Below are 27,379 nucleotides of genomic sequence, written 5' to 3' on the forward strand. Positions count from 1 at the left end.
ATGAGGCTGGTGCGTGCAGCCGGGGCGCGAACGCGCGGGGCGGGCGGGCTTCGCGCGGCTCCCACCGCTGCGCGGAGACCCAGGGCTGCCAGCGTGAAGACGCGAAGCCAGACGCGGGGCGGGGGCCGCGGTTGTCCTGATTCGCAGGCGGCTCGGGGCTGGCGACTCCACCGGTGCGCTGTGGTCCTGAAGCCGCCCCGGCCTCTGAGGCCCAGGAGTTCAGTGGGCGCCCCCGCCGAGGAACGGCGCGCTGGCGTGTCCCGTGGGGACCAGTTACGAGGGAGACCCTGCCCTCCTGGGGCACCTTGTCTCGAGCCTGGGAAATAACTTGCCCAGCCCTGCGCGCGCCCAGCCAGCCCTTCACCCCGGAGCAGAGGAGGGAAGAGGGCGCGGGGGTCGCTGTTCGCGGGGCGGGGAGGGGAGGGAGCAGCTCCTGGGAGGAGGGGCCGGAGGGAGGGCGGCGCGTCTTCCCTGCAGGTCCCGCCGGGGAGGCCTCGGCTCCGCTTCGGAAAGCCCACCTCGGGCCAGCACCGCACCTGTGCTTCTCTTTCAGAAAACAGAAATTTACTCTGTGGAGCTCAGTGGAACCGGAGACATTGGGAAGACGGACAAGGGGCATGGCAAGAAGTTCGGGGGCCTGAAAATGAACTGCTTGGAACGCAAAACGCATCAGCCGAAAGAGGAGCTTAAGAAAGAACTCGATCTGGTCAGTTGAGCCAACAGGGTGCCCCTGAGCACTGCCCTCCCCGCTGAGACCTCGCCCCTATAACCCACCTCCCACAGAAGAAAATTCAGTCTCAAGAATTTGAAAAGCCCTGAGACTTGTTTCCTTGGTTTTTTTTTTTTTTTTAAATGGTGTGATAATATCTGCCCAGGGGTCAGGCCTCTGAAAGCTCCCTGCATTCAGGCTGTAGGCGCGCCCAGGTGGGACTCATTCAGAGGGGAGTCTCTGATTCCAGTCCCCACAGGCATGGATGGCCCAGACCGCTCTCCTTCCTGGCGGCTTCGCTGAGATGATACAAGCAGCCAGCTGCCACATTTTAGCTGATAAGATTGAACTATTTGAGGCAGAACCACCCCGGAGGAAAACCAAAAGTACTACACTTGCTAGGTTTCTGGGTATATTTGCCCCACGAGAAAGAATTTCAGCGGTAAGAGAGTTGGGCTTGGCTTCAGACAACCTTAGGCTCAGCTGAGGTCCAGTTCTCCGTGGCTGATCTGTGACTGGGAGCAAACTCCTTAGCTTCGCTGAAGCTCCGTTTTCTTTAGGTAAAATGGGAAATAAACAATTTTTGTGGGTCTGTCAGGGGAAAAGTGAGATAAGAATGAGAGTGTTCTTAATGGAAGCGTTTTGTGGACGTGCAACCCTGTTTCTAGTAAAGCTGGCTGCCCCGGAAAAGAGCTGCCCTAGAACTGAAAGGTGACACTGCATCTCGGGAATGCCAAAGGGGAAACTTCTACCGTGAGTCTGAGATTATGCTAGATTGTCTGCACTTCACTGCAGACCTTAAAGCTGTGATTCTCTGAGCAGCTGGTAGTAGTGTGTGCTCATGTGTGCTGTAGAGCGCATTGTTAAACACTCAGGAAGTCTGCAAGCTGACTGATACTGTATTAGTAGCGTGAAGTGTGACTGGGGTGAGAAATCAGTAAATGCTACAAATCGGAGCTCTTTATTTCTTTTTCCTGGAGAGCTCATTAAACAGCACACACCACTAGGCATTTGTCCATGTATCTTCTGATGACACTTAAGACCACAGCCCTGGAACGGGACTGACCTGAATTGAAATCCCAGTTTAACTGAAATTCAGTTCCCTGTTTTGAAAAATTGGAATTAAAAACGGTACCTACCTCTTAGCGTTGTTAAGAGGGTTACAGGGAAAGCAGGAGAAAGACTGAGAGAGTCACTCTTATTTCCTACGTATCTCTAGCAGTTAGGGGTGAAGACATAACTCGTCTTACTTGAAATTGCTAATTATAACATGAATATATATCCATTGTATCATATGCCTGTAAATTACAATGAGAACCTCCCTTGAGATTGGAGCATTCTGTGAAGATGTATAATACACAAAAATAATTTCCATAGTATTGGCCAAAGTGTTCCCTTGCTTCCTTGCTCAGATACATCTTTCTTCCCCTCTTTTTTCACAGCCTTCTCACCAGAATCCTATAATTTGTGACTGCGTACTTGGATGCCCTTGCATCCCGACCCCTCCAGCAAGTTAGAACCTTGATGAGAACTATAGCATCCCTGGCTTCTGAAGACAGAGGCGGGTAGTGACTCAAGCCTGAGCCACCTGGTGCTGCCCTGTCCCAGCAGAGTTCACTCCCGCACCCTGCCCTGCTCTCATCCCCAGAGCTGGGCTAGCAGGAGACGATAGTGTAGTAGAGCCCCTTAAAGTCTGAGGTCCATCCATGAAACCAACAGCTCTAATCATCCTTTAACTTTTCTCTGGCCAGGACTTGGTGTACTGTGCACAGAACTGTGTCTTGGTCCTTTGACTCGCCAGCAATGTCATATTCAGTTGATACTGGTACAGTGAACGAATGAGCAAAGGCAGATCTGGCTGAGGAGAGAACAAAAAGTCTCTTTTGTTACATGAATCTTTTTTTGCATATACTTGAGAAAAGAGATACGTTCTGGTACCGGTCACAGTATAAATTTTTGTTTCAGACAATCAGAGTTTTAGAATCCTGAATGCTGGGTTTTCTAGGTGGGGTGAGGAAGACTTAGCCCCTGGGTTTTCTGCCACAAGAAGAGGCTTCTAGTCCTTTAGCCCAGAGATTCTCAAAGGGAGAGGAGAGGGGGACTTTGCTCCCCAGGGAACATTCAGCAATGTCTGGAGACATTTATGGTTATCACTTCTTAAGGGAGGGCGCTGGTGGCTAGAAGCCTCCACAACGGAGTTACTGGCCCCAAATGTCAATAATGCCAAGGTTGAGAAACTCTGCTTTAGCCTAATGATTCTGTGGCAAAATTAGCAAGTGTGGGCCCCTCCGTCCTCGGCCAGTATTTATTTGGCAGGTTTTTAATCTGAGGGCTTCCCTGACAGTGAACTGAGTCTCAAGTACTGGAATAAGGAAAGGCATGCTTCTCTCTACCAGACCGCCTGCCCAGTGAGGGCTGCATGGGTAACAGCTGTCAGGACATGAAATGGCTTGGCACTGCTCATAGCCCTCCGTGGATCCCACAGTTCAGGTCTGAGTTAAGTATCCAGATCACTGGTGCCTGGACAACAGGTGTGCTAGGATTTGCATGTGCCGGAGACCAGACTGAGGTGAAATGCATTGCTTTGCTCAGAAAAACTAAGGACAGCTACTTTGTGGTAAATGGCAAGTTAAGTCTGAACTATTCAGGGATGGCCAGAAAATCCCCTGGCCAGTGACCTCTCCTGCAGCGAGGTTCTCTTCTCTCACTGCAGTAGCCCCTGGGACAAAGGTTCCTTCTTTTCATCCCACACTCCCTGGCCCCTCTGCCTTCCTCAGTGCTACTCCCAGCTTTCATGGGCTTGTCAAGGCTTAGGGTTTGAGTCTTGTAATTATCTAATTCACTCTGTTCTTCTTTTCATGGGCTTCAGGATGACCACAAACTCAGCAATGAGGAACTGGAAACAAAATATGGTACAAACATCATTACGGTAAGTCATCAGAGAACAAGGGGAGAGAATCCCGGGACTGTGCTCAGCGTTTGTAGAAAAGAATGAGTGACCTAAAGCTGCAGCTTTGAGAATGCCAGCCACCCACATGCCCACCATGTGAGACGGCTGGTTCCCCTCAGGAGCTGGGCCGTCTGAACCACAGCCCTGGCCAAGCCCTCTGTTGAGCTGTGTGCTTGGTCACAGACAGTTCTTTGACTGTGACCACAGCGAAGCTGTGGTGACCCCAGGAAGGTTTGGATGCTTCCTCGTTGTCATGGTCAGGGGTTTCTTTTAAACCCTGTGCCCAGGACGTATTAGGGTCTTATCAAGGCCTCCTCCGGAAAGGGACAAGGCTGCAGGGCACACCATGTGCCTCATAAAATCTCCCACCGCAGAAGTAGGGCTTTCTTCTGTGAATTCGAATCTCAAGTCTCAAAAGTTTTGGTGTCTTAACATCAGGAGATTTGGGTGCACCTGTTCAAGTCAACAAGAATACCTGCGGTGTGAGGAGCAGGCGATGCCTGGGTTTCAGGAGTTCGCAGTGGGCGGGAGAGGCAGATGTGTAGGAAAGCGCTCGGCAGCCAGGCTGCTCCCCGAGGCGGCATGTGAGAGGCCAAAGGGCAGGCTGAGGGAATGGCGGAGTCTGACAGGCGAGGCTCCCTGGGTGGTGCAGTGATTGAGTTGGGACATAGTAACCCCTACCCACCCTCTGCAGAAATGTGACATCCAACCCAAGGGGGGAGAAACGTCTGATTTCTGTTTCTTTTGGCTCTGCTTTCTCAGGGTCTCTCCAGCACCCGGGCTGCTGAGCTCCTGGCTCGGGATGGGCCCAACACCCTCACCCCCCCCAAGGAAACCCCGGAGATTATCAAGTTCCTCAAGCAGATGGTGGGGGGCTTCTCCATCCTCCTGTGGATAGGAGCCATCCTGTGCTGGATCGCGTACGGGATTCAGTACTCCAACGATAAGTCCTCTTCCCTGGACAATGTAAGGCCCTGGGGCTCCTCCTGGGTTTGCTGGTAACGGGGCGGGGGGCGGGAGGGGTCCGCACCATGACGCAAGGGTAGAGCATTGGGCTGGGGTCAGGGGACCAGCACTGATCAGTCACCACATGAGTTTGAGAAAATCAGTCATTTTCCCAAGTGTAAAACAGAAATTATGTCTGACTTTCTGGTGTCTCAGAGGCAGTATGAGCATGAATTTTTAAGAGAGAGAGAGAAACACAAAAGTTCCTACGTGGAAAAAAAAAATCGATATCCACGTGAAGTGTTTTTGGGCTTTCTCTCCTCAAAGCTAATTCTCTCCCTTTACTGTGGAGAGCTTCTGTGCCTGCTGATAACGGAGGGCTGAAACACAAAACTGTTTCTGCTGCCATGATGCCGAGAGAAGGAAGCCAGATGCGAAAGGCCGCATGCTGCATGATTCCATTGTTGTGAAATGTTCAGAGCAGACCCGCCCTGGATTCAGAAAGCAGATCAGTCAGTGGCTGCCAGGGCTGGGCTGGAGTGGGGAATGATGGCCAGTGGGCTCAAGGGGACTTACTGGGATGATGGATGGTGGTGATTGTTGCACAACTGTGTACCTTATTAATGATCACTTAATTATATACTTCAAGTGGGTAAATTGTGTGGCCTGAAATTACACCAGGACACTACTGCCATCTCTCTCACTGGCCATGGAGCACCCTGGCCCTAGGATCTGGCTCATTCCTGATGCTTGTTTTTCTGATTGATGCCTGTCCTCCTCACCCAGGTGTACCTGGGCTCCGTGCTTGCCGTGGTGGTTGTTTTAACCGGGGTCTTTGCCTATTACCAAGAGGCGAAAAGCACCAACATCATGGCCAGCTTCCGCCAGATGATTCCACAGGTGGGTGTGGCACCCACTGTGGTGTCTGCGAGACTTGAGATAAGCGAGCATCAGGCTGGGGGGGTGGAGGAGCGTGGAGGCCTGGGCCCCCTCCCTGCTGCCTGCAAAGTGACCTGATCTCTGTGGAGCCCCTGTTTCTTCCCAGGGTTTTGAGATGATCAGCGAGATAAGATGGAGAAAAGTGCTTAGTCGAGAGCAAAGTGCGACAGGAACAGGAGTCGTTGCACAGCATCTCCTGTGGCTGCTCCTCAGCACTGGTGACCTGTTTAGACAAAAGCAGTTCAGGTGGTTCTGAGCAGGAACCAAGGAGGCCGACCTGGGATTCTTTTTTTTTTTTTTTTTTTTTTTTGCGGTACGCGGGCCTCTCACTGCTGTGGCCTCTCCCGTTGCGGAGCACGGGCTCCGGACGCGCAGGCTCAGCGGCCATGGCTCACGGGCCCAGCCGCTCCGCGGCATGTGGGATCCTCCCGGACTGGGGCACGAACCCGCGTCCCCTGCATCGGCAGGCGGACTCTCAACCACTGCGCCACCAGGGAAGCCCGACCTGGGATTCTTTCAGCCTCACCCTCTTTGCTCCCATTTCTGAGCCTCCCCGCATGTTGCCCCAAAGTGCTCTCGGTATGGGAGGCCCCCCCATCCCTCCGCCCACAGGAACCCAGGAGGGGTCCTCTAGGGAGACCGTGCGCTGCTGTCAGCACGGCAGGAAAACCGCACCCTCGCTGGTCTGCAGACCTGCTGGACAGAGGGGACTCTGGCTGGGATCTTCTGTGCTAGGAAGTGGAGACCCTTCTCTCGCGCCATTAAAGTCTTCCCGACCTGAGCAAGATTGTTAAACCCTTTGGCTCAACCTTCAGCACTCTTCCTGGACCTCCCAGCAGGATCGTTCGTCCTTAATGGGCTCCCTTCCCGCCAGGCTCAGGGCTGTCGCTTTGCTGTACCCTCCCATGGTGGAATTGTCGGGGTCGAAGAATATCTCCCTGAGCTCCTACTCAAGAAAAAATAGTTCTTAGGGTCTTCAGGCCCCAAGTAAAAGTCTTTGTCTCATTTTCTGCTGTTCTGACAGCTGCGGGCCCTTGCGCCTCCCTTCCTGAGGTTTGGGGAGGGTGCAGGAGGGCCAGCATCGTTCCAGGAGGGAATCTGAGGCCTGGGTCATGGTTTTCTTTCGCAGCAAGCTCTTGTCATTCGAGATTCAGAGAAGAAGACAGTTCCTGCAGACCAGCTGGTGGTGGGGGATATAGTGGAGATTAAAGGAGGAGACCAGATCCCTGCGGACGTCAGGTTGCTGTCTGCTCAGGGCTGTAAGGTGAGCGGCACAGGCACCCCAAGGGTCGTGCTCGTGACCAGCTGGCTTGCTGTGGCCTTTCCAGGTCTCGGCGTAACTGGGGAAGGGACAAGGTGCCTGACCCTGAACTTGTTTCAAAACTTCTAGGTAGACAACTCATCTCTCACTGGGGAGTCTGAGCCCCAGCCCCGCTCCTGTGAGTTTACCCATGACAACCCCCTGGAGACAAAGAATATCAGCTTCTTCTCCACAACCTGTCTGGAAGGTAAGTCCAGCTGCTTGCAGGACCGCATGTTCAGCTCATAGCACTTCTCCGTCTGTAGGCTTTGTTTTCCTCTCTTTACCATCACTTGCTGCAAAGCTTCTCCAAGAGAAAACGTGGAATTGAAGAACCTAGAGAGCTGGTGTTTGGCCTTAGTAATGTCATGTGCTGACTGGCCACGCAAGCCACCAAAGAGAGGTCTGTGAGGCCATGGTCGCTCCTAGCTGAGGACCCCTGGAATAAAATGTCTGCTCCACCTGTAGGCACAGCGACCGGCATGGTCATCAACACGGGTGACCGCACCGTCATTGGGCAGATCGCCTCACTGGCCTCGGGAGTCCAGAACTCGAAGACGCCCATTGGCATCGAGATCGAGCACTTTGTTCACATCGTGGCAGGCGTGGCGGTCTCCATCGGCGTCCTTTTCTTCATCATCGCGGTGTCCATGAAGTATCATGTCCTGGACTCCATCATCTTCCTCATTGGCATCATTGTGGCCAATGTGCCTGAGGGTCTCCTGGCTACTGTCACTGTGAGTCCGCTCTACTAGTGGTCGCACCCTGACCCTGCTAACATGCCATTCTGCTGTGCTGGGTGAGCACCCGCCACGGCTGAGTCTGCTCCGTCAGGGGCAGCCGTGGTACATTCTGAACAGACTGTTTCTTAGAGGGACAAAAAGAATTGTGATTTGTTAATATCTGAATGCATTGTCCTTGGAAACTTATATTTTCATTTTCAGGAGATCTGTCTGCAGATCCCTTAAGATCTAGATAAGACAGTCTTGAACCACCATTTGCAGATTTTCTAGAAGCTGGATACCTTCCCCCACATTTCCACTGTCCTTAAAAGGAAAACAAACCAACCAACTAACAAACAAACTCCTTTGGCAGTTTCTACAGCTGAGGGACTTGAGCACACTTTTTACCTCGCTTCTCTTCCCTCTCAGACTCCCACAGACACACACAAATGCCTTCTGTGTGTTTCTGCAGAATTGTTCAGCCCTTTCCTGTGCTTACGTCCAGGTTCAGCTTTGGTTCTCCCTGCTTAGCTCACCCTTGAACAAGGCCCTTCTCTGCGGTGCGGGCCCCACAGGCGGGGAAGAGGGCTTTGTATCTTCAGTCCTGTGTGAAGGTGGCCTGGCACCATCCTGAGCAAAGACAGAAGTTTTTGATTCCAGGTCTCCTCTGACTCCAGCAGAGAGTAATTTGACAGAATTGGAGGCAAACAGAACCCTTTGAGATCTGCAGGGTTCAGAGAGAGGGAAGAATGTTTAAATATGGAGCTCTTAAAGTGACACAAATGCTTCTTGATTCCCCAAAGCAACAAGGTAGCCCTTTGGGACAAGCCCTTTGGCAAATAGCTGTCGAAGTCTGTCTTACGCGTTCTTGCTTGTGAATGACAGCCAAGGTCCCCTTTGTAATTACACGTGACTTGCCTAGCTCTGCGACCTGTGGGTGCCTTAGGATCATTTTCCTCAAGGAGCAAAGGGACAAAAGAGTGTTCCACATTTAATAGAAGAAAGGACTGTGGCATATCCATGTGTAGGGCTTTATATGCTTTCTCAGTCACTGGGGCTGATGCCACTTTACTGCATCTGTAACCATACCTGACACTAGTCCAGCTCTACCTGTTTCTACATTATTGAACCCGAGTTCAAAAGGGTGGTTTTTCTCCAAGCTTCTCCCTCTCTCCTCCGTCTAGGTGGCTCTGTCACTGACAGCAAAACGAATGGCCAAGAAGAACTGCCTGGTGAAGAGCCTAGAGGCCGTGGAGACCCTTGGTTCCACCTCCATCATCTGCTCAGACAAGACGGGGACCCTGACCCAGAACAGGATGACCGTGGCCCATCTGTGGTTCGACAACCAGGTCTTCGTGGCGGACACTAGCGAAGACCATTCGAGTGAGTCTTCGGGCGCATCCAGCCTGGCCCTGCGCTGCAGGCCCAGCAGAGGGGCTGGTCTGCGGCCTTGGGGTGAACAGTGCTGTTCGTGGGTGCGAGCCCAGCTCCCTTGGCATCCACTCTTCTTCCTTCCAGATCAAGTCTTTGATCAAAGCTCTGCAACCTGGGCCTCCCTGTCAAAGATCATAACGCTGTGTAACCGCGCTGAGTTCAGACCAGGACAGGAGAGCGTCCCCATCATGAAGGTGAAGGCCCTGCTCACGGTCTCAGTTGCAGCCAGAGCCAAGTCACTTTCTCTGTTCTGATCTGGTGTTTGACTTAATCTCTCCAGCTGGGTAGGGTTTATACTGTAAGAGCAAGTCTAATCACAACACCTGTAGAAAAGTTTTTTCGCTGTAACTAGCTTCGAGAAATCTGAAAGTTCTCAGAATATTCAGTTGGGCCTTTAGAAAATTCTGTCTCTTTCCAGAAAATGAATGTGCCTTTAAGTTACTTTCCTAACTTCTTTATCAGCTAAGAAGATATAATCAAAGGTTACTTATTACATAAATGCCATTCACTGATGTTTAAAATGTAATCGGCTAGAAATAGCAGGAGGGGTCTTAGAGCGGCTTCCTCTGGGCTGCCTGGAGCGCTTCTCTAATTGCAACATACGAAACCTCTCTCCTCCCCTGCTTTCCTCCCTCTCCCTCTCCGGAGTCACTGAATCTGTGTCCTCCTGGCTTTTCTGTTTGCCATCTGTTTCCTTCATTGACTCTTACTTATAGTTTTTGTTTGCTTTTCTTTATCAGCCAGCTCATTAATTCTCCTTTTGGCCAATCACTTCTCTGTATCTTTCAAGTCCTTATCTCCAGTTCTAATTTCTCACCCAAATTCCATGTATCTCCAGCTAGCTGTGTGTGTTTCCACTTGGAGGTTTTGCATGCTAGACACTCAACATATTATACTTGTCACCTTCCACCTGTACCCAAACTTGCTCCAAATTAATATCTTATCCCCAATTTTCTATTTTGCTATGCTGTAACCATTTTACTTGTCACCCTTTTGAAAGTCATCTTTAACTGACTCCTTCCCAAATATCTAGTGAGTCAACAAGGCCTGTTACTCTTGTTTCAGCACATCCAACTTTACGTTTCTGTTATCACTAATACCTTGCATTGGAACAAGTGTACCAACCTCTTAATTGGCCTCCATGATTCTGATTTATCCCTCCCCCGTCTTTCTTGCATGCCACTAATTTTCCTTAAATACTTCATTAGTTACATGGACTACTTCATCTGACTTTGCTCAAAAACTTTCCATGCTTCTCTATTTTCTGCTTCTCGAGTGTGGGTCTCAGTGCTTTTGCCTTTTGGGGTTCTTTACATCTGCCACATCCGCCGTGTCCACCTGTGCTTCAGCACTCATGATAGAGTTTCCCCACCACGTGCCTTCCTTCAAGGCTTTCTGGTTTCCAGAAGGCTTTCTTCTGCTCCTCTCTCTGTAGGTAACCCACCTGTCTTTCTTTCTCTTTTTTTTTTTTCTTTTGCGGCTTGCGGGATCTTAGTTCCCTGACCAGGGATTGAACCCGAGCCCTGGCAGTGAAAGCGCCAAGTCCTAACCACTGGACCGCCAGGGAACTCCCCCCACCTGTCTTTCAAGATCTAGTTCCTCACTGCTTTTTTCATGAAAACTTCCTGCTCTCAGGGCTCTCACTTTTCTGAACTCCCCTAATGCCAGCAGGTGGCGCCCTGCAGTTAACAGTCCTAAGTCGGTCACCAGTTGTGCGGTAGTTGTTTCTCTCTCCAGTAGATAGTAAGCTTAGGTAATGTGTTGGTTCGTTGCAAATGATCAGAGAAGAACCAGATTATGTGCTGCAACTATTTATCTCTTGATTTGCAGAAAATTGTGGTTGGAGATGCCTCAGAAACTGCTCTTTTGAAATTCTCAGAGGTCATTTTGGGTAACGTGATGGAAATTAGAAAAAGAAACCGCAAAGTAGCCGAAATACCTTTTAACTCGACCAACAAATTTCAGGTTAGTTTTTCGTCACAACTGAATCTTTATCATCACTAGAACAGCATTTCCACCTGTGTAAGTATCCTTTGGTTAATATGTATTGTGAGTGACACTTGACTTCAAAAATAGTCCTCAGAGATGCAGGGCCTGGACGTCTGGTAAACCCAGAACAGGTTTCCCTGCAGTAAGTATAGAAAAAGAACGGTGAAGGTCCTGCCCTCCCCACGCATGATCTGTCTGTGTGACGTGCACACTCACATGCACACAGACGCACCAGCACCCGCACTGGGTAACTTTGGCCAAGGAGGGGCCACAGCCACACCCCAAAGGACGAGAGAAGGGTGGGGCGTGGGGAGAAGCAGCGCTGCCCCGCGTCTGTGTCGCGCACTTTACGTGCTTTGTCTCATTTAATCCTCATGATAAGCCTGTGAGGTAGGACCAAGTGACCCCAACTGAAGGGTGAGGAAACAAGCCTTAGAAAGCGCTGAGGTGACAGAGTCACACAAGCATCTAAGTGGCACAAGCAGTTTTCACACCTCTGACTCCTGAGTCTATGCTTTTTCTACCACAACACAGAGTCTGGGCAGTTCAGTTCAGGCCATGTTGGTAAGCCTTGCCCTTTGTGAAGACCAGTGAGCACCAGCCACACTGCTTTCCCATTCTGCCCCGCAGGCAGTGCATAGGGATCTCCTCTCCCCTGTGGCTCAGGAAGAGAACGGCGATCCTTGCCTAGTTGTCACCCCTCATGCCAGGGGTGCCCAGCAGTCATGTTAGGACAACGAACAGTTTCTAGCCCAAGGTGCTAGCAGAGGTGGGAGTCCCTGTAGACTCCAGAGCTGAGAGTGGGGCATCGTGACGTGGTCTTTGCATAACAGTAATTTATATAAATAGGATAACCATGTTTGTGTGCAAGTTTCTGGTGATAACCCACACATTTTCTTTTTTTTTCTTAATTAATTATTTATATTTGGCTGTGTTGGGTCTTCGTTGCTGTGCGCGGGCTTTCTCTAGTTGCGGCGAGCGGGGGCTACTCTTCATTGTGGTGCTTGGGCTTCTCATTGCAGTGGCTTCTCTTGTTGTGGAGCTCGGGCTCTAGGCACGCGGGCTCAGTAGTTGTGGCTCGCGGGCTCTGGAGCGCAGGCTCAGTAGTTGTGGCGCACGGGCTTAGTTGCTCTACAGCGTGTGGGATCTTCCCGGATCAGGGCTCGAACCCGTGTCCCCTGCATTGGCAGGTGGATTGTTAACCACTGCGCCACCAGGAAATCCCACCCACCCACACATTTTCTTTGGAAGGAATTAAGGACTGGAAAATAACTGTGGAGCAAAGATCTTTGTGGATGATTGAACAGTAAAAAATCATGGTTACCAAAACAGACAAATAATAAAATGTATGATGTAAAATGTAGAGGAAATCAGATTTCTGTTCAAAAACATAGTGAAAATAGAATGAGTAGCAATTCTAAAATAATAATTGTAACCATAGCTATCATGTGCTAATTTCCACACTTCTCACAACAGTTTTTTTAGGCAGTAGAGAAGGAGGAAACAGGACATAGCCAGCAGGGGCCAGAGCCAGGGCTCAGGCAGACCCAGGGGACCATGCTCCTAGGACTAGGCAGGATGGCCTTCCAACCATGAACGAGACTCAGAGTCCCCCTGGGGCTCCGTCTCCTCCAGGGAAGGCTTCCTCGTCGTGTGAGATGTGAGGAAAAGCGGGTCCTGTGAGGCCTCGTGTACAGAATGTTGAGGGAGAAGTGGGCTCCCCAGCATTGGTCTAGAAAGGAGAGGGTCCTTCAGAAGAGGCCACAGAGCCTCTGGGAAGCTATTAGTGTCATTTTATATCCACACACGAGCAACACTCGGCACTAAGCAAGGTGGTTGGGTGTCATGACCTTGGAGGGTCTCTGGGGCATCGTTCAACCCAAGGAAACAAAGTGGACAGTCTTAGAATAGCAGTTCCCCAAACGGAGACTGGTCCATTCAAATATTTTCCATAGTTTATGGCAAATTGGAAAATTAGGACAATATTTTATAAAATTTTATATAGAGATGAAGGTATTGAATTTAGAAGATTATCCTTTATGTCCTGCATGGTTAGAGCAGGGACTCTGGGGCCTGCTGGCCAGAATTCAGGTCCCACCTCTGCCTCCTGCTAGCAGTCACTGAAGTCTCTGCACCTCAGATTCCTCCCTTGTAAAAGACAGTAATAATGGTACCCATGGCCATAGTTTTGAGGGTAGTTTTGGGAATTAAATGAGTCCATTTAGTTTCGGGGCACTCAGAACAGTGTACACAATAGAAGTATTTATTATTCCTACTTTAAATGTTAAAATGCCCCACCTTTCAGAAAATGATAGTGACAGTACATGGAGGTTTTGGGTTTGGTTGGTTAGTTGGTTTTTTTAATGTCGGTACTTGGCCATGTGAAAAAAGCTGCAACCTTACGTTTGCCCTCTATGGTTTTGTTTTTTTTTTTGTACTCATCTCTGATATCCACAAGTCTATAAACGACTGGTTTAGAATCAACTGGTAGACCCCAAATGACAGAATTTTTCTTTGTAACCTACTCATTCTCTCCCAAACACTCCAGCTTCCTAAAATTCTTTCCAGGGCTTAGAAGGGTACGTGGTATAAAATAGGGTCTAGACTTAGCCACTTTATTATTGTCTATACATTTTTTCATAGTTTTCCCGATTATCTTATTAGGGTGCATCTAGAAGTAGAATTGTGAGGTCAGAGGGTAATGATGATGAAGTTGTGATTCTTGTTACTTAGCTGTCCCCCCGGAGGCCTGTGCATGAGAGCCCGTCCTCACAGCCCTCGCGTCCTCTGTCACATCCAGGCAGTGACGCTGCCCACGTGCCTGACTGAGTGCAGGACGGCCCGGGTCTGCAGGGAGGGCAGTCGAGGCAGGAGGTGAGACAAGGCGGCGCCCAGCCCTCTGACCCCACGGTCGCCCCAGGAGATGGTGTTCAACGCAGAAGGTTTCACAGGATGACAGCGCACCTGGCCTCCCTAAAGCATCCAGTTTCTGTTTGAGAGACAGGCTGAGTTTCCCTCTGCGAGACACCCTGATTCAAATTCAGGGTGTCCCCCTGGGCTGGGACGGAGTCTAGCTCTCTGCATATTGCTTGGGCACAAAGTAGAAAGGACAGAATGCGCCTGCAGAGAGCACTGCTTCTTTATATATCAAGGACCAGTAGCCAACAGAGAAAGGGGTGTTTTTAATCTTGTCGTGTTGCTCATTTACAGATCTGTCCAGTTCAGGCCCTTAGCAGTAAAGACGGTGTCATTGCCCGATGCCACACTGAACATGCTCGACCCCTTTCCCCCGCAGCTCTCCATACACGAGACAGACGACCCCAGTGACAAGCGTTTCCTCGTGGTGATGAAAGGGGCCCCCGAGCGGGTCCTGGAGAAGTGCAGCACCATCATGGTCAACGGCCAGGAGCAGCCTCTGGACGGGAGCACGGCCAAGGCCTTCCACACGGCGTACATGGAGCTGGGCGGCCTGGGGGAGCGCGTGCTGGGTGAGCAGAACCCTGATCCCGCTCGTGAGGCCCGCGGCTCTCTGCCGGCCTCCAGCACACGAGGACACAGGCCTGTGATGTAGTGGAGTAGCTCTGGCGTCCACTTGAGTCATAAAGGAGAAATGGTCAATGTACAAGAGACACTGTGTGACGGATAGTGTGCAGGGCGGTCCCGTCCAGATCGGGGAAATCTGGGAAGTTACTGTGGGACGGGTTGCATTTCATTCTGGACCTTGAGTGAGGGAGCTTGAAGGGAGGTGGGGAGCATGCTCACACAGAGGGAGCCTCGTGGGCCAGAGCACAGTGGTGGGAACAGACGGAGTGGCACGCGCCTTGTCGCGGCTGCAGGTGGACGAGGTAACACGGTCCTGGGAAACAGGGCTAGAAGGCTCGTGTGGAGGTCGGCTTGCAGCGCCCTTCTTGGCGGGGACAGGAGCAGAGTGGGTCTCAGCAGGAGGTGCTGCCCTCACTCAGGCAAAAAGGGATTTGATCCCAGACAATGGGAACGTGAAGGTCACATACAGAGACTTTGTGGAGGCAGAATTGGTAAGACTTAGCAGCTAATTAGAGGGGAAAAGTAATTTAAAAAAATGTTGGGGGGCTTCCCTGCTGGCGCAGTGGTTGAGAGTCCGCCTGCCAATGCTGGGGACACGGGTTCGTGCCCCGGTCCAGGAAGATCCCACATGCCACGGAGCGGCTGGGCCTGTGAGCCATGGCCGCTGAGCCTGCGTGTCCGGAGCCTGTGCTCTGCAACAGGAGAGGCCACAACAGTGAGAGGCCCATGTACTGCAAAAAAAAAAAAAAAATGTTGAAGTTTCCCATTGAACAGTTAGGGAAAACGTACAGCCAGTAACTGAGAGAAGGGGGCGTTAGAGGTGGAAGGAACCTTAGAAGCACAGCCACCGTGGCAGAAGCCTGTCACTGGCAACGTAAGGGGTATCACAGGACATGTTCTGCTGGGAGAAACAGGGGCCGATGAAACAGCAGCTCTGAACTACAGGGTGATGGATGGGTTCAAGGTAGCAGAAGTTCATACTGACGATAAGGCTCATTAAACATGGTGAAAGCTCTTGCCAATAGAGATGGAATCTGTGGAATGTGTGTTTCTAAAGGACATTTGAGTCTATAAAGCAAATAAAATACATAAATGAGTTGATAATGCTTGAAGCGTGCCCCACAGCACCAAGTAGTCTTTCAAGGCAGGATTGCTGCCCATCTGAGTTGCTCTAGGACCCTCACGTATGACCTTTCCCTCACACGTGATTAAAGGCTGAGCATCATGCCCTTCCCCTGATGCCCCAGTTCCTTCCCTGGTTTGTGCAGGAGCACGTGCTGTTTTCTCTGCCGAAAAGGGCCTTCCCACCGCCCGTCCTCCCTTCTTTCCCCGGAAGACCTCCGGCTCCTTGCTCAAGAGTGAGCTCACATGACCTCCTTGGCGAAGTCTTTCGTGTTCTCAGGTGGCAGGGCATAGCCCTGCTCTGTGATGCTCACCACGCTCCAGGCTCTTCATCTCTTTGTGTCTGTCCCCCACTAAACTGCAACCTCTTGAGAAGTAAAGGCTCTCCACTTCTGGGCTTTCTGTTTCCAGAACATAACAGAGAACCTAATGGGCACAGAGTAAATTATTTTGGGATGAAATAGGTCTTTCCTAAAAACAACATGTGTTATGGAACTGAAGGAATTAAACAGTTCTGGTTAAACTCTAGGGCTTCCCTGGTGGCACAGTGGTTGAGAGTCCGCCTGCCGATGCAGGGGACACGGGTTCGTGCCCCGGTCTGGGAAGATCCCACATGCCGCGGAGCGGCTGGGCCCGTGAGCCATGGCCGCTGAGCCTGCACGTCCAGAGCCTGTGCTCCGCAACGGGAGAGGCCACAACAGTGAGAGGCCCACATACCGAAAAAAAAAAAAAAAAAAAACAACTCTAAAGTATTGGTAAAATACAAAGGACTGAGAGTGTATGAAAATGTTCCTTCTTTCTTTCATTCATTTTTCTTTTTTGTTCCTTCTTTCATGTGTCATTTCTTATCCTAGTTTCATTGACTCCCAAATTTATACCCATTTCAGGTTTCTGTCATCTCTACCTGCCAGCAGACGAGTTTCCAGCCTCCTATTCATTTGATGTAGACACAATGAACTTTCCTACTTCCAACTTCTGTTTTGTGGGCCTCTTATCGATGATCGACCCTCCTCGGTCCACTGTCCCTGATGCGGTCACCAAGTGCCGGAGTGCAGGGATCAAGGTGGGACTTACACATTCCTGAATTAACAAGTCCTCCATCGATGTTGGATCCCTTTCTAGGAACATTTGTCATGGGAGAGTCAGTATTTAGGTCTCTTCAACTAAATGTCATTAATTCCCCTTTTTTTAGTCTCCACTTTCACTGTACTAGGATTTCAGTAACTGTCCCATAAAAGCAAAGTGATTGCGTCTGTGTGGAATAAACCACAAGAGTAACTGCAGCGAGCAGAAAGCTGTGTCCCTGTGCCATGAGGTGGTCACATCTTGCCCTATACTGTGATAGACAGTAATAGGTTTTATTACTTAATCTCGAGGTCTAGCTTCCATACTCCATTTCCCTCATGATATAAAAGCCAAAATATTAATTCCATTACCGTGTAAATTCCAAGGCTGTGGAGCATCATGAAGCTGCCCAAGGAGACATCCTGTCAGCCCTTTCACAGATAAAGTTATGTCCAAAGGAAAGGCTGGATGTCAGAGGAGGAAATGTAAGAAGCTTAGGAGCAAGGGTAGATCTAGTGGGATCAGTGTGCCCTTCAAAGACAGCTGTTTCTTTGACCTAAAGATCAAGGACGGCTCATTAGGGCAAACCATAGTCATCCCTAGCCATGCTGTACGGGGCCATGGTGGAGCAGACGATACTGAGTTGTCCCTGCTTGGGTACCTGAGTCCCTCACCGTCCACATGCCCTTCTCATTGTTTATGTTCTAGATCATCATGGTTACAGGCGATCATCCAATCACAGCCAAAGCTATTGCCAAGAGTGTAGGTATCATTTCCGCCAACAATGAGACAGTGGAAGACATTGCAAAACGCCTCAACGTTGCTGTGGAGCACGTTAACAAGCGGTGAGCTCGGAACCCACCCAGCAGAACTCAGGTTCTTAGCCACGGGGCCCTGTTGCCTCTAAAGAGCCCCTTCCTGGCAGACATCCTCTCGGGGTTATGCGAGGCTGCTTTACTCTATAGTGTATGTATCCATTCCTTCCTCAGAATTTCATTGAGCACCGGACATGTGCCAGGCATGGTACTGATACCATGAGGGTTACCTGTATGCATGTCTTGTGTGAAATTTCAACCCAATGAAGTAGATCTGAAAGCTTCAGTGCCTAACTTAGCGTGAAGAAACTGAAGCAAAGACTTTACAGGAAATTACCAGCCACTGATGCAGTTGTATAATCAAGAATATTGAAAACACTTTGCGTTCCACGTGCCCTCCTAGTCTGCATCTTGCGTATTTATTCCATTGGCTTCATAATGTGTAGCTATGGAAACATACTTCTCTTTACTTTTTACTTGGTAGTAAATAGAATGGAAGCTTTGTAAGGAAAGACTTTTTCTTGTGTCTCCTGATTCTTTAAATCATGTTCATCCTTCAGTCCAGTCATCTGTCCATTTATTCTGTATTCTTTCAACAAATAATTGTTGAGTGCCTAGTGTGTACCAGGCTCTGTGCCAGACACTAGAGCTATAGCAGAAACAGACCAGACACTCTCCCCACACTTGGGGAGCTTTCCATTGAGCCAGAGGGGAAGAAAAATAAATTAATTGTGATGTGGTAAGTTCAGTGAAGGGCACACAGGGACAAAGGAGCTGGCAGTGGGAGCCTGGACTGTTGATCATTTAAGTGAGTCAAAGGCTCCAAAGTCTTAGTTTGAAAATTAGTGTCATTGGCTTTATTATACTTTCACGCATGTGGGGAAAAAAGGGAAAAACCAAAGAACCTCTTCTAGTTTACCCAAGCATTTATGCCTTTCAGGAACACAGAGCTGTCAGGTAGTGACTTACTACCAGGGCAACAAATTACCAGTTAAGACAACCAAACAGTTGAACAGCCTATGGGCACAGCAGCAATATCTGAAGTATAAGGGTCTTCCACTGCTCCTTTGTGTCAATAGCATTCATCTATGAAGACAGGTTTGGAGCTTTTGTTTATCTGTTTTGATTTTTTTTTTTTTTTTTTTTTTTTTTTTGCGGTACGCGGGCCTCTCACTGTTATGGCCTCTCCCATTGCGGAGCACAGGCTCCAGACGCGCAGGCTCAGTGGCCATGGCTCACGGGCCCAGCCGCTCCGCGGCATGTGGGATCTTCCCGGACCGGGGCATGAACCCATGTCCCCCTGCATCAGCAGGCGGACTCTCAACCACTGCGCCACCAGGGAAGCCCCTGTTTACTTTTTTATTTATTTATTTTTGGCTGCATTCGGTCTTCGTTGCTGTGCATGGGCTTTCTCTAGTTGTGGCAAGCAGGGGCTACTCTGTTGCGGTGCGTGGGCTTCTCATTGCGGTGGCTTCTCGTTGCGGGTCACGGGCTCTAGGGGTGTGGGCTTCAGTAGTTGTGGCTCGTGGGCTCTAGAGCGCAGGCTTGGTAGTTGAGGCACAGAGGCTCAGTAGTTGTGGCACACAGGCTTAGTTGCTCCGCGGCATGTGGGATCTTCCCGGACCAGGGCTCGAACCCATGTCCCCTGCACTGGCAGGCAGATTCTTAACCACTGTTCCACCAGGGAAGCCCCATATATATACATTTTCTTACCAGAATATAGGAAGACCTGTAGTTTGAGTCAAGTGCTAGAATTCCAATATTTAGCATTGATAGGAAAGAACAGACCTAAAAAAAAAAAGAAAAAAAGCTCAGAACTTTAAGAATGAAAAAGGCATGCAGTGTTTTGTACTTAAGGACGTTTAAGCTGAGATTAGAAGGCTGAAATGTGGAGTGTTCGCCAAGGGAAGGGAAGTCGACGTAGCAGGACGTGTGAGGCCTTTGCATGGAGAGTCCGGGGGCTCAGAACTGAGAAGCCCAGTGGGCTGCGGGCAAGAGTCAGAGGGGACAGACAGCACGGGCTGCACCCAGCCCTGCAGACCGAGCAGGGATTCCGGGGTCTGCTCAAAGCACAGTGGAAGCCTCGGGAGAGTGTTCACAGGGGACAGCACAGTCAGATCTGCACACTCAGTAGTTTCTAGAACCTCACTTTTATAGTCAGCAGATAAAAGCTTTCCTCAAAGAAGACCTCAATAAACTTTTCTCCCTGCATAGCTCGTGGCATAGCAGACACTATAAATAGGAAATAAACAACACTAAAGAATTGTTACCCATGTGTTCAGGCGTACGCTGGATTCTAGGACCCAAAACGTACAAACAGGCAGGTTTTTTTACCCTCCTTTTACTTGTTGAGTAAAGCATTGCCCCAGGAAGTACCACCTCTCACACATTCCTGGAAGGAAATGGCTAACTGGCTTTTTCCTACTGTTGAGTGACGCAAGGAAATGCCTTATTTGTCAGCCTTAGTTCACTGTCTTGAAATGAGACCAAAGTATCCCCAGTACTCACACACCCGGTTATCCCACCAGAGGACTAGGTGTCAGGACTTTGGGTTCCAGGTAAGATCAAAGAGGTTCAGCCCACCTCCCGCCCAGAACAGTGTTTCAACCTTGGGCCTCAGCCCGTTCCTGCTGCCCTTCTAGGGACGCTAAGGCCGCTGTGGTGACCGGCACGGAGCTGAAGGACATGAGCCCGGCGCAGCTGGACGAGCTCTTGGCCAACCACTCGGAGATCGTCTTTGCCCGGACGTCCCCCCAGCAGAAGCTGATCATTGTGGAGGGCTGTCAGAGGCAGGTGGGTGGATGCAGCGCCGGGGGAACCTTCCAGGTCTGTCACCATCCTGCGGGGACATGCAGCGCTGAGCGCTGGGCTCCCATCCTCACCACCCCACGTCTCCACCCGTCGGGGCTGGCCCTCTGCTCACTTTGGGGCCTTGCTGCAGGCTCCCCAAGGGCCTTGCAACGGGGAAGTTTGGAGCTATGGGGGATGTGAGTGGATGCAGAACAGAAAGGGCAAAGCCATAAGACAGGGTACCCACTGTCGCCTGCACACACACTGGGTTTTTTCCTTCCAGTTGTGTCAAGATATAATTGACACACAGCACTGTATACGTTTAAGGTCTGCAGCATAGTGATCTGACTTGCATATGTCATGAAATGATTATCACAGTAAGTTTAATGAACAGCTGTCTCATACAGATACAAAATTAAAGAAAAAGAAAATCAATTTTTTTCCTGTGATGGGGACTCAGGATGAATTCTCAACAGCTTTTCTGTAATGTTGTAATGTTACATCCCCAGCACTCCTTGTAACTGGGAGTTGGTACCTTTGACCCCCTTCCTCCAATTCCACCTCCCCTCACCCCCCACCTCTGGTAACCACAAATCTGATCTCTTTTTTTATGTGTTTGTTTGTTTGTTTGTTTTTACGTATAATTGAGCTATAACACTGTTAGTTCCTGGTGTGCAACATAATGATTTGATATTTCTTTACAATTCAAAATGATCACAACAATTAACTCAATTACCACCTGTCACCTTACAAAGATATTACATATTGACTGTGTCTCCATGCTGTACATTTCACCCCTGCGACTCATTTATTTTGTAACTGAAAGTGTGTCTTCATCCCCCATGCTTGTTTCACTCAACACCCCCACCGTCCCCTCTGGCAACCACCTGTTCTCTGTATCTATGACTGTTTCTGTTTTGTCATGTTTGTTCATTTGTTTTGTAGATTCCACATATAAGTAAAATCATACGCTACCTGTCTTTCTCTGACTTATGTCACTGAGCATAACACCCTCTAGGTCCATCCACGTTGTTGCAACTGACAAGATTTCATTCCTTTTTTTAATGGCTGAGTAACATATTTACACACTACATCCTCTTTATCCATTCACCTATTCATGGGCATTTGGGTTCCTTCCATATCTTGACTATTGTAAATAATACTGCAGTGAACATCGGGGTGCATGTATCTTATCTAATTGGTGCTTTTGTTTTCTTCAGAAAAATACCCAGAAGTGGAATTGCTGGATCCACTGGTAGTTCTATCTTTAAATTTCTGAGGAACTTCCTTACTGATTTCCACAGTGTCTGCACCAATTTACAGTCCCATCAACAGTGCACAAGGGTTCCCTTTCTTCCATATCCTCGCCAGCACTTGCTATTGGTTGTCTTTTTTTTTTTTAAGTCTTTATTGAATTTGTTACAATATTGCTTCTGTTTTATGTTTTGGCTTTTTGGCCACGAGACACGTGGGATCTTACTTCCCAAACCAGGGATCGAACCCGCACCCCGTGCATTGGAAGGCGAAGCCTTAACCACTGAACTGCCAGGGAAGTCCTTGGTTGTCATTTTGATAATAGCCATTCTCACAGGTGTGAGATGGTACATCATTGTGGCTTTGATTTGCATTTTCCTTATGGTTAGTGGTATGGAGCATCTTTTCATGTGCCTGTTGACCACCTGTATATCTTCTTTGGAGAAACGTCTATTCAGGTTCTCTGCCCATTTTTTAATTGGATTTTTTACTTTTTTAATGTCAGGTTGTATGAGCTCTTTGTATAGTTTGGATATTAACCCCTTGTTGGATATATCATTTGCAAATATCTTCTCCCATTCAGTAGGTTGCCTTTTTGTTTTGCCGATAATTGCCTTTGCTGTGCAAAAGCTTTCTGGTTTGATATAGTCCCACTTGTTCACTTTTGCTCTTGTTTCCCCTACCTGAGAAGAGAGATCCAAAAAAATATTGCTAAGACTGATGTCAAAGGTGTACTGCCTATGTATCCTTCTAGGAGTTGTACAGTTTCATATCTTATATTTACATTTAAGTCTTTAATCCATTTTGAGTTTATTTTTGTATATGGTGTGAGAAAGTGGTCCAGTTTCACTCTGCATGTAGCTGTCCAGTTTTCCCAACATCATATAGTAAAGAGGCTGTCTTTCCTCCATTGTATATTCTTGCCTCATTTGTTGTAGATTAATTGCCCACATTAGTGTGGGTTTGTTTCTGGGCTTTCTGTTCTGTTCCATTGAACCATGTGTCTGTTTTTTGTGCCAGTACCATACTGTTTTGATTACTGTAGCTTTGTGGTATAGTTTGAAATCAGGCAGTGTGAAACCTCCAGCTTTGGTGTTTTTTCTCAAGATTGTTTTGCCTATTTGGGGTCTTTTGTGGTTCCATACAAATTTTATAATTACTTATTCTACTTCTGTGAAAAATGCCATTGATATTTTGATAGAGATGGCACTGAGTCTGTAGATTGCCTTGGGTAGTATGGTCATTTTAACAATATTATTCCAATCCAGGAACACAGTTCATCTTTTTATCTGTTTGTGTCATCTTCAGTATCTTTCATCAGTGTCTTATAGTTTTCTGAGTACAGGTCTTTTACCTCCTCAGTTAAATGTATTCCTAGGTATTTCATTCTTTTTGATGCGATTGTGAGTGGGATTGTTTTCTTCATTTCTCCTGAGAGCTCGTTTTTAGTGTATAGAAATGCAACAGATTTCTATTTACTAATTTTGTATCTATTAGTTCTAATAGTTTTCTGGTGGAGTCTAGGATTTTCTTTGCTTAGTCTCAGGTCATCTGCAAACAGTGACAGTTTCACTTCTTCCTTTCCAATTTGGATTCACATTGGTTTTATTTATTCACACACATCTTGTTTGGAGCTGTTGCTCTTGCTTCTGGGATTTCCTGTCTTAATCTTTCCCCCCAAACCCAAAGCGGGCCTTCATTTTGGCTCTGGCTGACCTCGCAGCCTCAAGACAAAGGGAGTGGGTGGGCCCTGCCCAGGCTGCTCACTCACCTCCTCTTGGTGTCCCCACAGGATGCTATTGTCGCTGTGACAGGGGACGGAGTTAATGACTCCCCGGCTCTAAAGAAGGCAGACATCGGGATCGCCATGGGGATAACGGGTTCTGATGCAGCCAAAAGTGCAGCCGACATGGTCTTGCTGGATGACAACTTCGCGTCCATCGTCACAGGGGTGGAGGAAGGTGAGTGGGGTCTCAAGGGGTCTTAGCGAGGGCTGGGGCCACCTGCGAAATCAGAAGCGAGTCCTATAAGGAGAAACGTAACGTCTTTGCCTAGGTCGCCTGATCTTTGACAACCTAAAGAAGACTATCGCATACACCCTGACCAAGAACATCGCTGAGCTCTGCCCCTTTCTGATCTACATCATTGCTGGGCTTCCCCTGCCCATTGGCACCATTACTATCTTGTTCATCGACCTGGGCACAGACATAGTAAGTAGCCCTAAAGGGAACAACAGCGTCTGATAACTTCCCCAGGTGATGGAAACTTCAGAGTCATTACCTTCAAGAGCAAGAGATGCACTAAATCAATGCTTCTCAAACCTCGACGTGATGGGGCCTGAAGTTCTGCATTTCTGACAAGCTCTTAAGTGATGCCGAGTCTGCTGGTCTGCCAACCACACTTCAAAGCAAAGGACTAGAGAGATCTGTCAAATGTTTGAAAATTAAAACCACTGCACTCCATATAAGAACTTTTCAAGACATAAGTTCTTCACCATTCCGAAAAAGCATGCCATTGGTCAGTTTCAGCTCACATGCCTCCCTTTTCTTTTGAGAAGATGCAGATGTCACCACAGTGGTCCCTGTCCTGCTGGGGGCCCCGTGGCTGAAGTGATAACCCACAGCCGCCCCTTGTTAAGGAAAAGAATCTGTGACCTGGAAGCCCCTCACCAAACACAGTAAGAAGTAGCCATGATTAACACTCTGTAAAGCTGCACACTGACCTACAGTAACGTCACCTAAACCCTCCCCCCTTCTCGGATGAATCCCTTTAAGAAAGCTTCGTGGCAGTGATTCCCGTGGCTCTGGCTTACACAGGTGACAGACAGCGAGCAGAACTCATAGCCCTGCAAGTTGCCGCCTCCCCCCTGGTCTCATGGGACAACTGCAGGGCACCCTCCACGCTGCAGGGGGCTGGGGGTATCTTTACCTTAGTGGGGAGCTGAGGCCCCAGAGCCTGCAGTCAGATCACTTTCCAGGCCGTTGAAGTTGGCTCATTTTCTCCATTCTAGTGGTTCTTCCAGGCATCACCGGGGAACTGGTTAGAAATGCAGATTCTCTGGGGCTTCCCTGGTGGCACAGTGGTTGAGACTCCGTCTGCCAATGCAGGAGACACGGGTTCGTGCCCCAGTCCGGGAGGATCCCACATGCCGCGGAGCGGCTGGGCTCGTGAGTCATGGCCGCTGAGCCTACAGGTCCGGAGCCTGTGCTCCGCAACGGGAGAGGCCACAACAGTGAGAGGCCTGCGTACCGCAGGAAAAAAAAAAAAAAAAAAAAGAAATGCAGATTCTCTGCCCTCCAGCGGGGAGGACCTGTGCGAGAACCACTGGTCAGTGGTGGGGCGAAGCGGGAGAGGACACAAGGAGAGGCAAGTGCTTCATAACCAGTGTTGTTTAGAGCTGGAGGCACAAGGCGATGATCAGAGGCCGACTGTTTCTTAAATTCTCTACAGACGACGACGCACCCCGTGGCCTGCACCCTGGAGAGACCAGTTCCCTAACCCCACTGCCACGCCCCGGGCCCTGGCTGTGCTGCCGCTGTTCCCTTCTGTCATGGTGTTTCAGGGCCGGGCCTCACGGGGTCTCTTTCCCTCTAGATTCCCTCCATCGCCCTGGCTTATGAGAAAGCTGAAAGTGACATTATGAACAGGAAGCCTCGCCACAAGAAGAAGGACAGACTGGTGAACAAGCCACTTGCCGTGTACTCCTACCTGCACATTGGTACGAGCAGGGGCCTCCCAGAGAATTCTTTTCGCCTTGTGGGGCGGGGTTGGGACATGAGGAGGAGCCCAGAGGAGAATGAGGTCGGGGCACTTCTGAAGTCATTACAGAACCTCTTCTGTTCTTTCAGGCCTCATGCAGGCCCTGGGAGCTTTTCTTGTGTATTTCACCGTGTACGCACAGGAAGGTTTTCGACCCAGCACTCTCCTTAACCTCCGGGTGGAGTGGGAAAAGGGCTACGTGAACGACTTGGAAGACAGCTACGGACAGCAATGGGTAAGGGACTTCCCTGGTGGCGCAGTGGTTGAGAGTCCGCCTGCCGATGCAGGGTTCACGGGTTCGTGCCCCTGTCCGGGAAGATCCCACATGCCGCAAAGCGGCTGGGCCTGTGAGCCATGGCCACTGGGCCTGCAGGTCCGGAGCCTGTGCTCCGCAACGGGAGAGGCCACAGCAGTGAGAGGCCGGCGTACCGCAAAAAAAAAAAAAAAAAGAATGGGTAAGGGCGTGGCCTCCAGCAGTGTCCTCCCGGGAGGGCCGTAAGGGGACAGAGCACATGACAGCTTTCTCAGTTAACAGGGCTTGTGGGCCCCTTGGTCACAGCGGTTTGCCTCTGTCGGGGCTCAGCTCATCTCTCGAGTTAGGTGCCTAGAGCTCACCTTTTCACATTAGCTTTGCGATAGGTGTGTAAGAGTAACCAGCCAACATTGCCACGGTTGGGCCAAATCCATTAAGTTAGCATCTTTTCCTACTCACCAGGTTAAAGGGAAGAAAGGTTTCTTTCCAAACACAAGGAGCTGATCCTCCCTCAGTCTGGGTGAGGGGGAGAGAGAGCAGAGGCTTACAGAAGTGCACTGATGCCTCCCTGAAGTTTCCATCTGGGCCCTCATGGTCTTCTCTTTCTCTGGCCATTGACAGACGAGCTACCAGAGGAAATACCTAGAATGGACAGGCTACACAGCATTCTTTGTTGGCATCATGATCCAGCAAATAGCAGATCTGATCATCAGGAAAACCCGGAGGAATTCCATCTTCCAGCAGGGTCTCTTCAGGTACTGCCGGCATCCACCCTCATGGTTCAGCCTGGGCCTTTGCTGCTGGGATGATGAGGCGTTGACTGTGCTGGGTATGCGGGGCTGAGCCTGGGAGTTCAGAATCTGTTCGCTTTTGTGTCTTACAGAAATAAAGTCATCTGGGTGGGGATTGCCTCGCAGGTTATCATCGCGCTAATCCTCTCCTACGGCCTCGGGAGTATCGTGGCCCTGAACTTCACGATGCTCCGGTGAGGTTCCCTTCAACAGTGGTGAGAGGGCTTCCCTGGTGGTGCAGTGGTTGAGAGTCCACCTGCCAGTGCAGGGGACACGGGTTCGTGCCCCGGTCCGGGAAGATCCCACATGCCGCAGAGCGGCTGGGCCCGTGAGCCATGGCCACTGAGCCTGCGCATCCGGAGCCTGTGCTCCGCAACAGGAGAGGCCGCAGCAGTGAGAGGCCCGTGTCTGGGAGGGAGGAGTGAGCCCCGATCTGCTGTCACGGCCTAAATAATCACTAGGGTTCCAGAGACTCTTTCCCCTCAAGTCTTTCAAAAGAGGTAAAATGGAACCGGTTGTATATCAGTCTGAGTCTTTGACCTGCTAGTTTTTTTCAGAAGAGGAGGTGGGTTTTCCATTCCTCACCATCCCATCTCTACCCTCGTCCGGCAGACCACTTCCCAGGCAGGCGCTGTTTCTAGTGGTCACAGTCCAGTGTGGTTTTACGCTGTGTGACGCAGTGGAGTCGTTCTCTCCAGTGAGGCAGGGAAGTGAACGAGAAGCTCGGCCGCTTGTGGGGCGGGCCCCCCTCTGGGTGCGTGGGTCTCACCTCCCTCCCTCTGCCCCCTGCCAGGCCTCAGTACTGGTTCGTAGCTGTACCACACGCTGTTCTGATCTGGGTGTATGATGAGGTGCGGAAACTTGCCATCAGACTCTACCCTGGAAGTAAGTAGTAGTGTGATTTGGGGGACTCTTGTCTAGTGCAGCAGACTCCCCTCCGTTTCTAGCTCACTGTTTTCTACCTCTATAGGCTGGTGGGATAAGAACATGTACTATTAA

At 49.8% G+C, this 27,379-nt stretch overlaps 1 protein-coding gene across 1 annotated transcript; it reads left to right on the forward strand.

Annotated features, from left to right (window-relative positions):
* On the forward strand, positions 1-27,379 carry ATP12A (ATPase H+/K+ transporting non-gastric alpha2 subunit; the record flags this gene model as incomplete). Its single annotated transcript, XM_082602145.1, has 23 exons — positions 1-222; positions 554-706; positions 3,579-3,638; positions 4,422-4,625; positions 5,391-5,504; positions 6,673-6,807; positions 6,934-7,051; positions 7,312-7,580; positions 8,750-8,948; positions 9,084-9,193; positions 10,830-10,964; positions 14,284-14,476; positions 16,541-16,716; positions 17,427-17,563; positions 20,176-20,326; positions 23,370-23,538; positions 23,633-23,787; positions 25,172-25,295; positions 25,426-25,571; positions 26,211-26,344; positions 26,473-26,574; positions 27,174-27,265; positions 27,351-27,379. 23 exons carry the CDS (start codon positions 1-3, stop codon positions 27,377-27,379), a joined length of 3,327 nt encoding a protein of 1,108 aa, XP_082458271.1.

Source organism: Mesoplodon mirus (genome assembly GCF_964341445.2).
Source record: "Mesoplodon mirus genome assembly, chromosome: 17".
In the NCBI taxonomy this organism is placed as follows: domain Eukaryota; kingdom Metazoa; phylum Chordata; class Mammalia; order Artiodactyla; family Ziphiidae; genus Mesoplodon; species Mesoplodon mirus.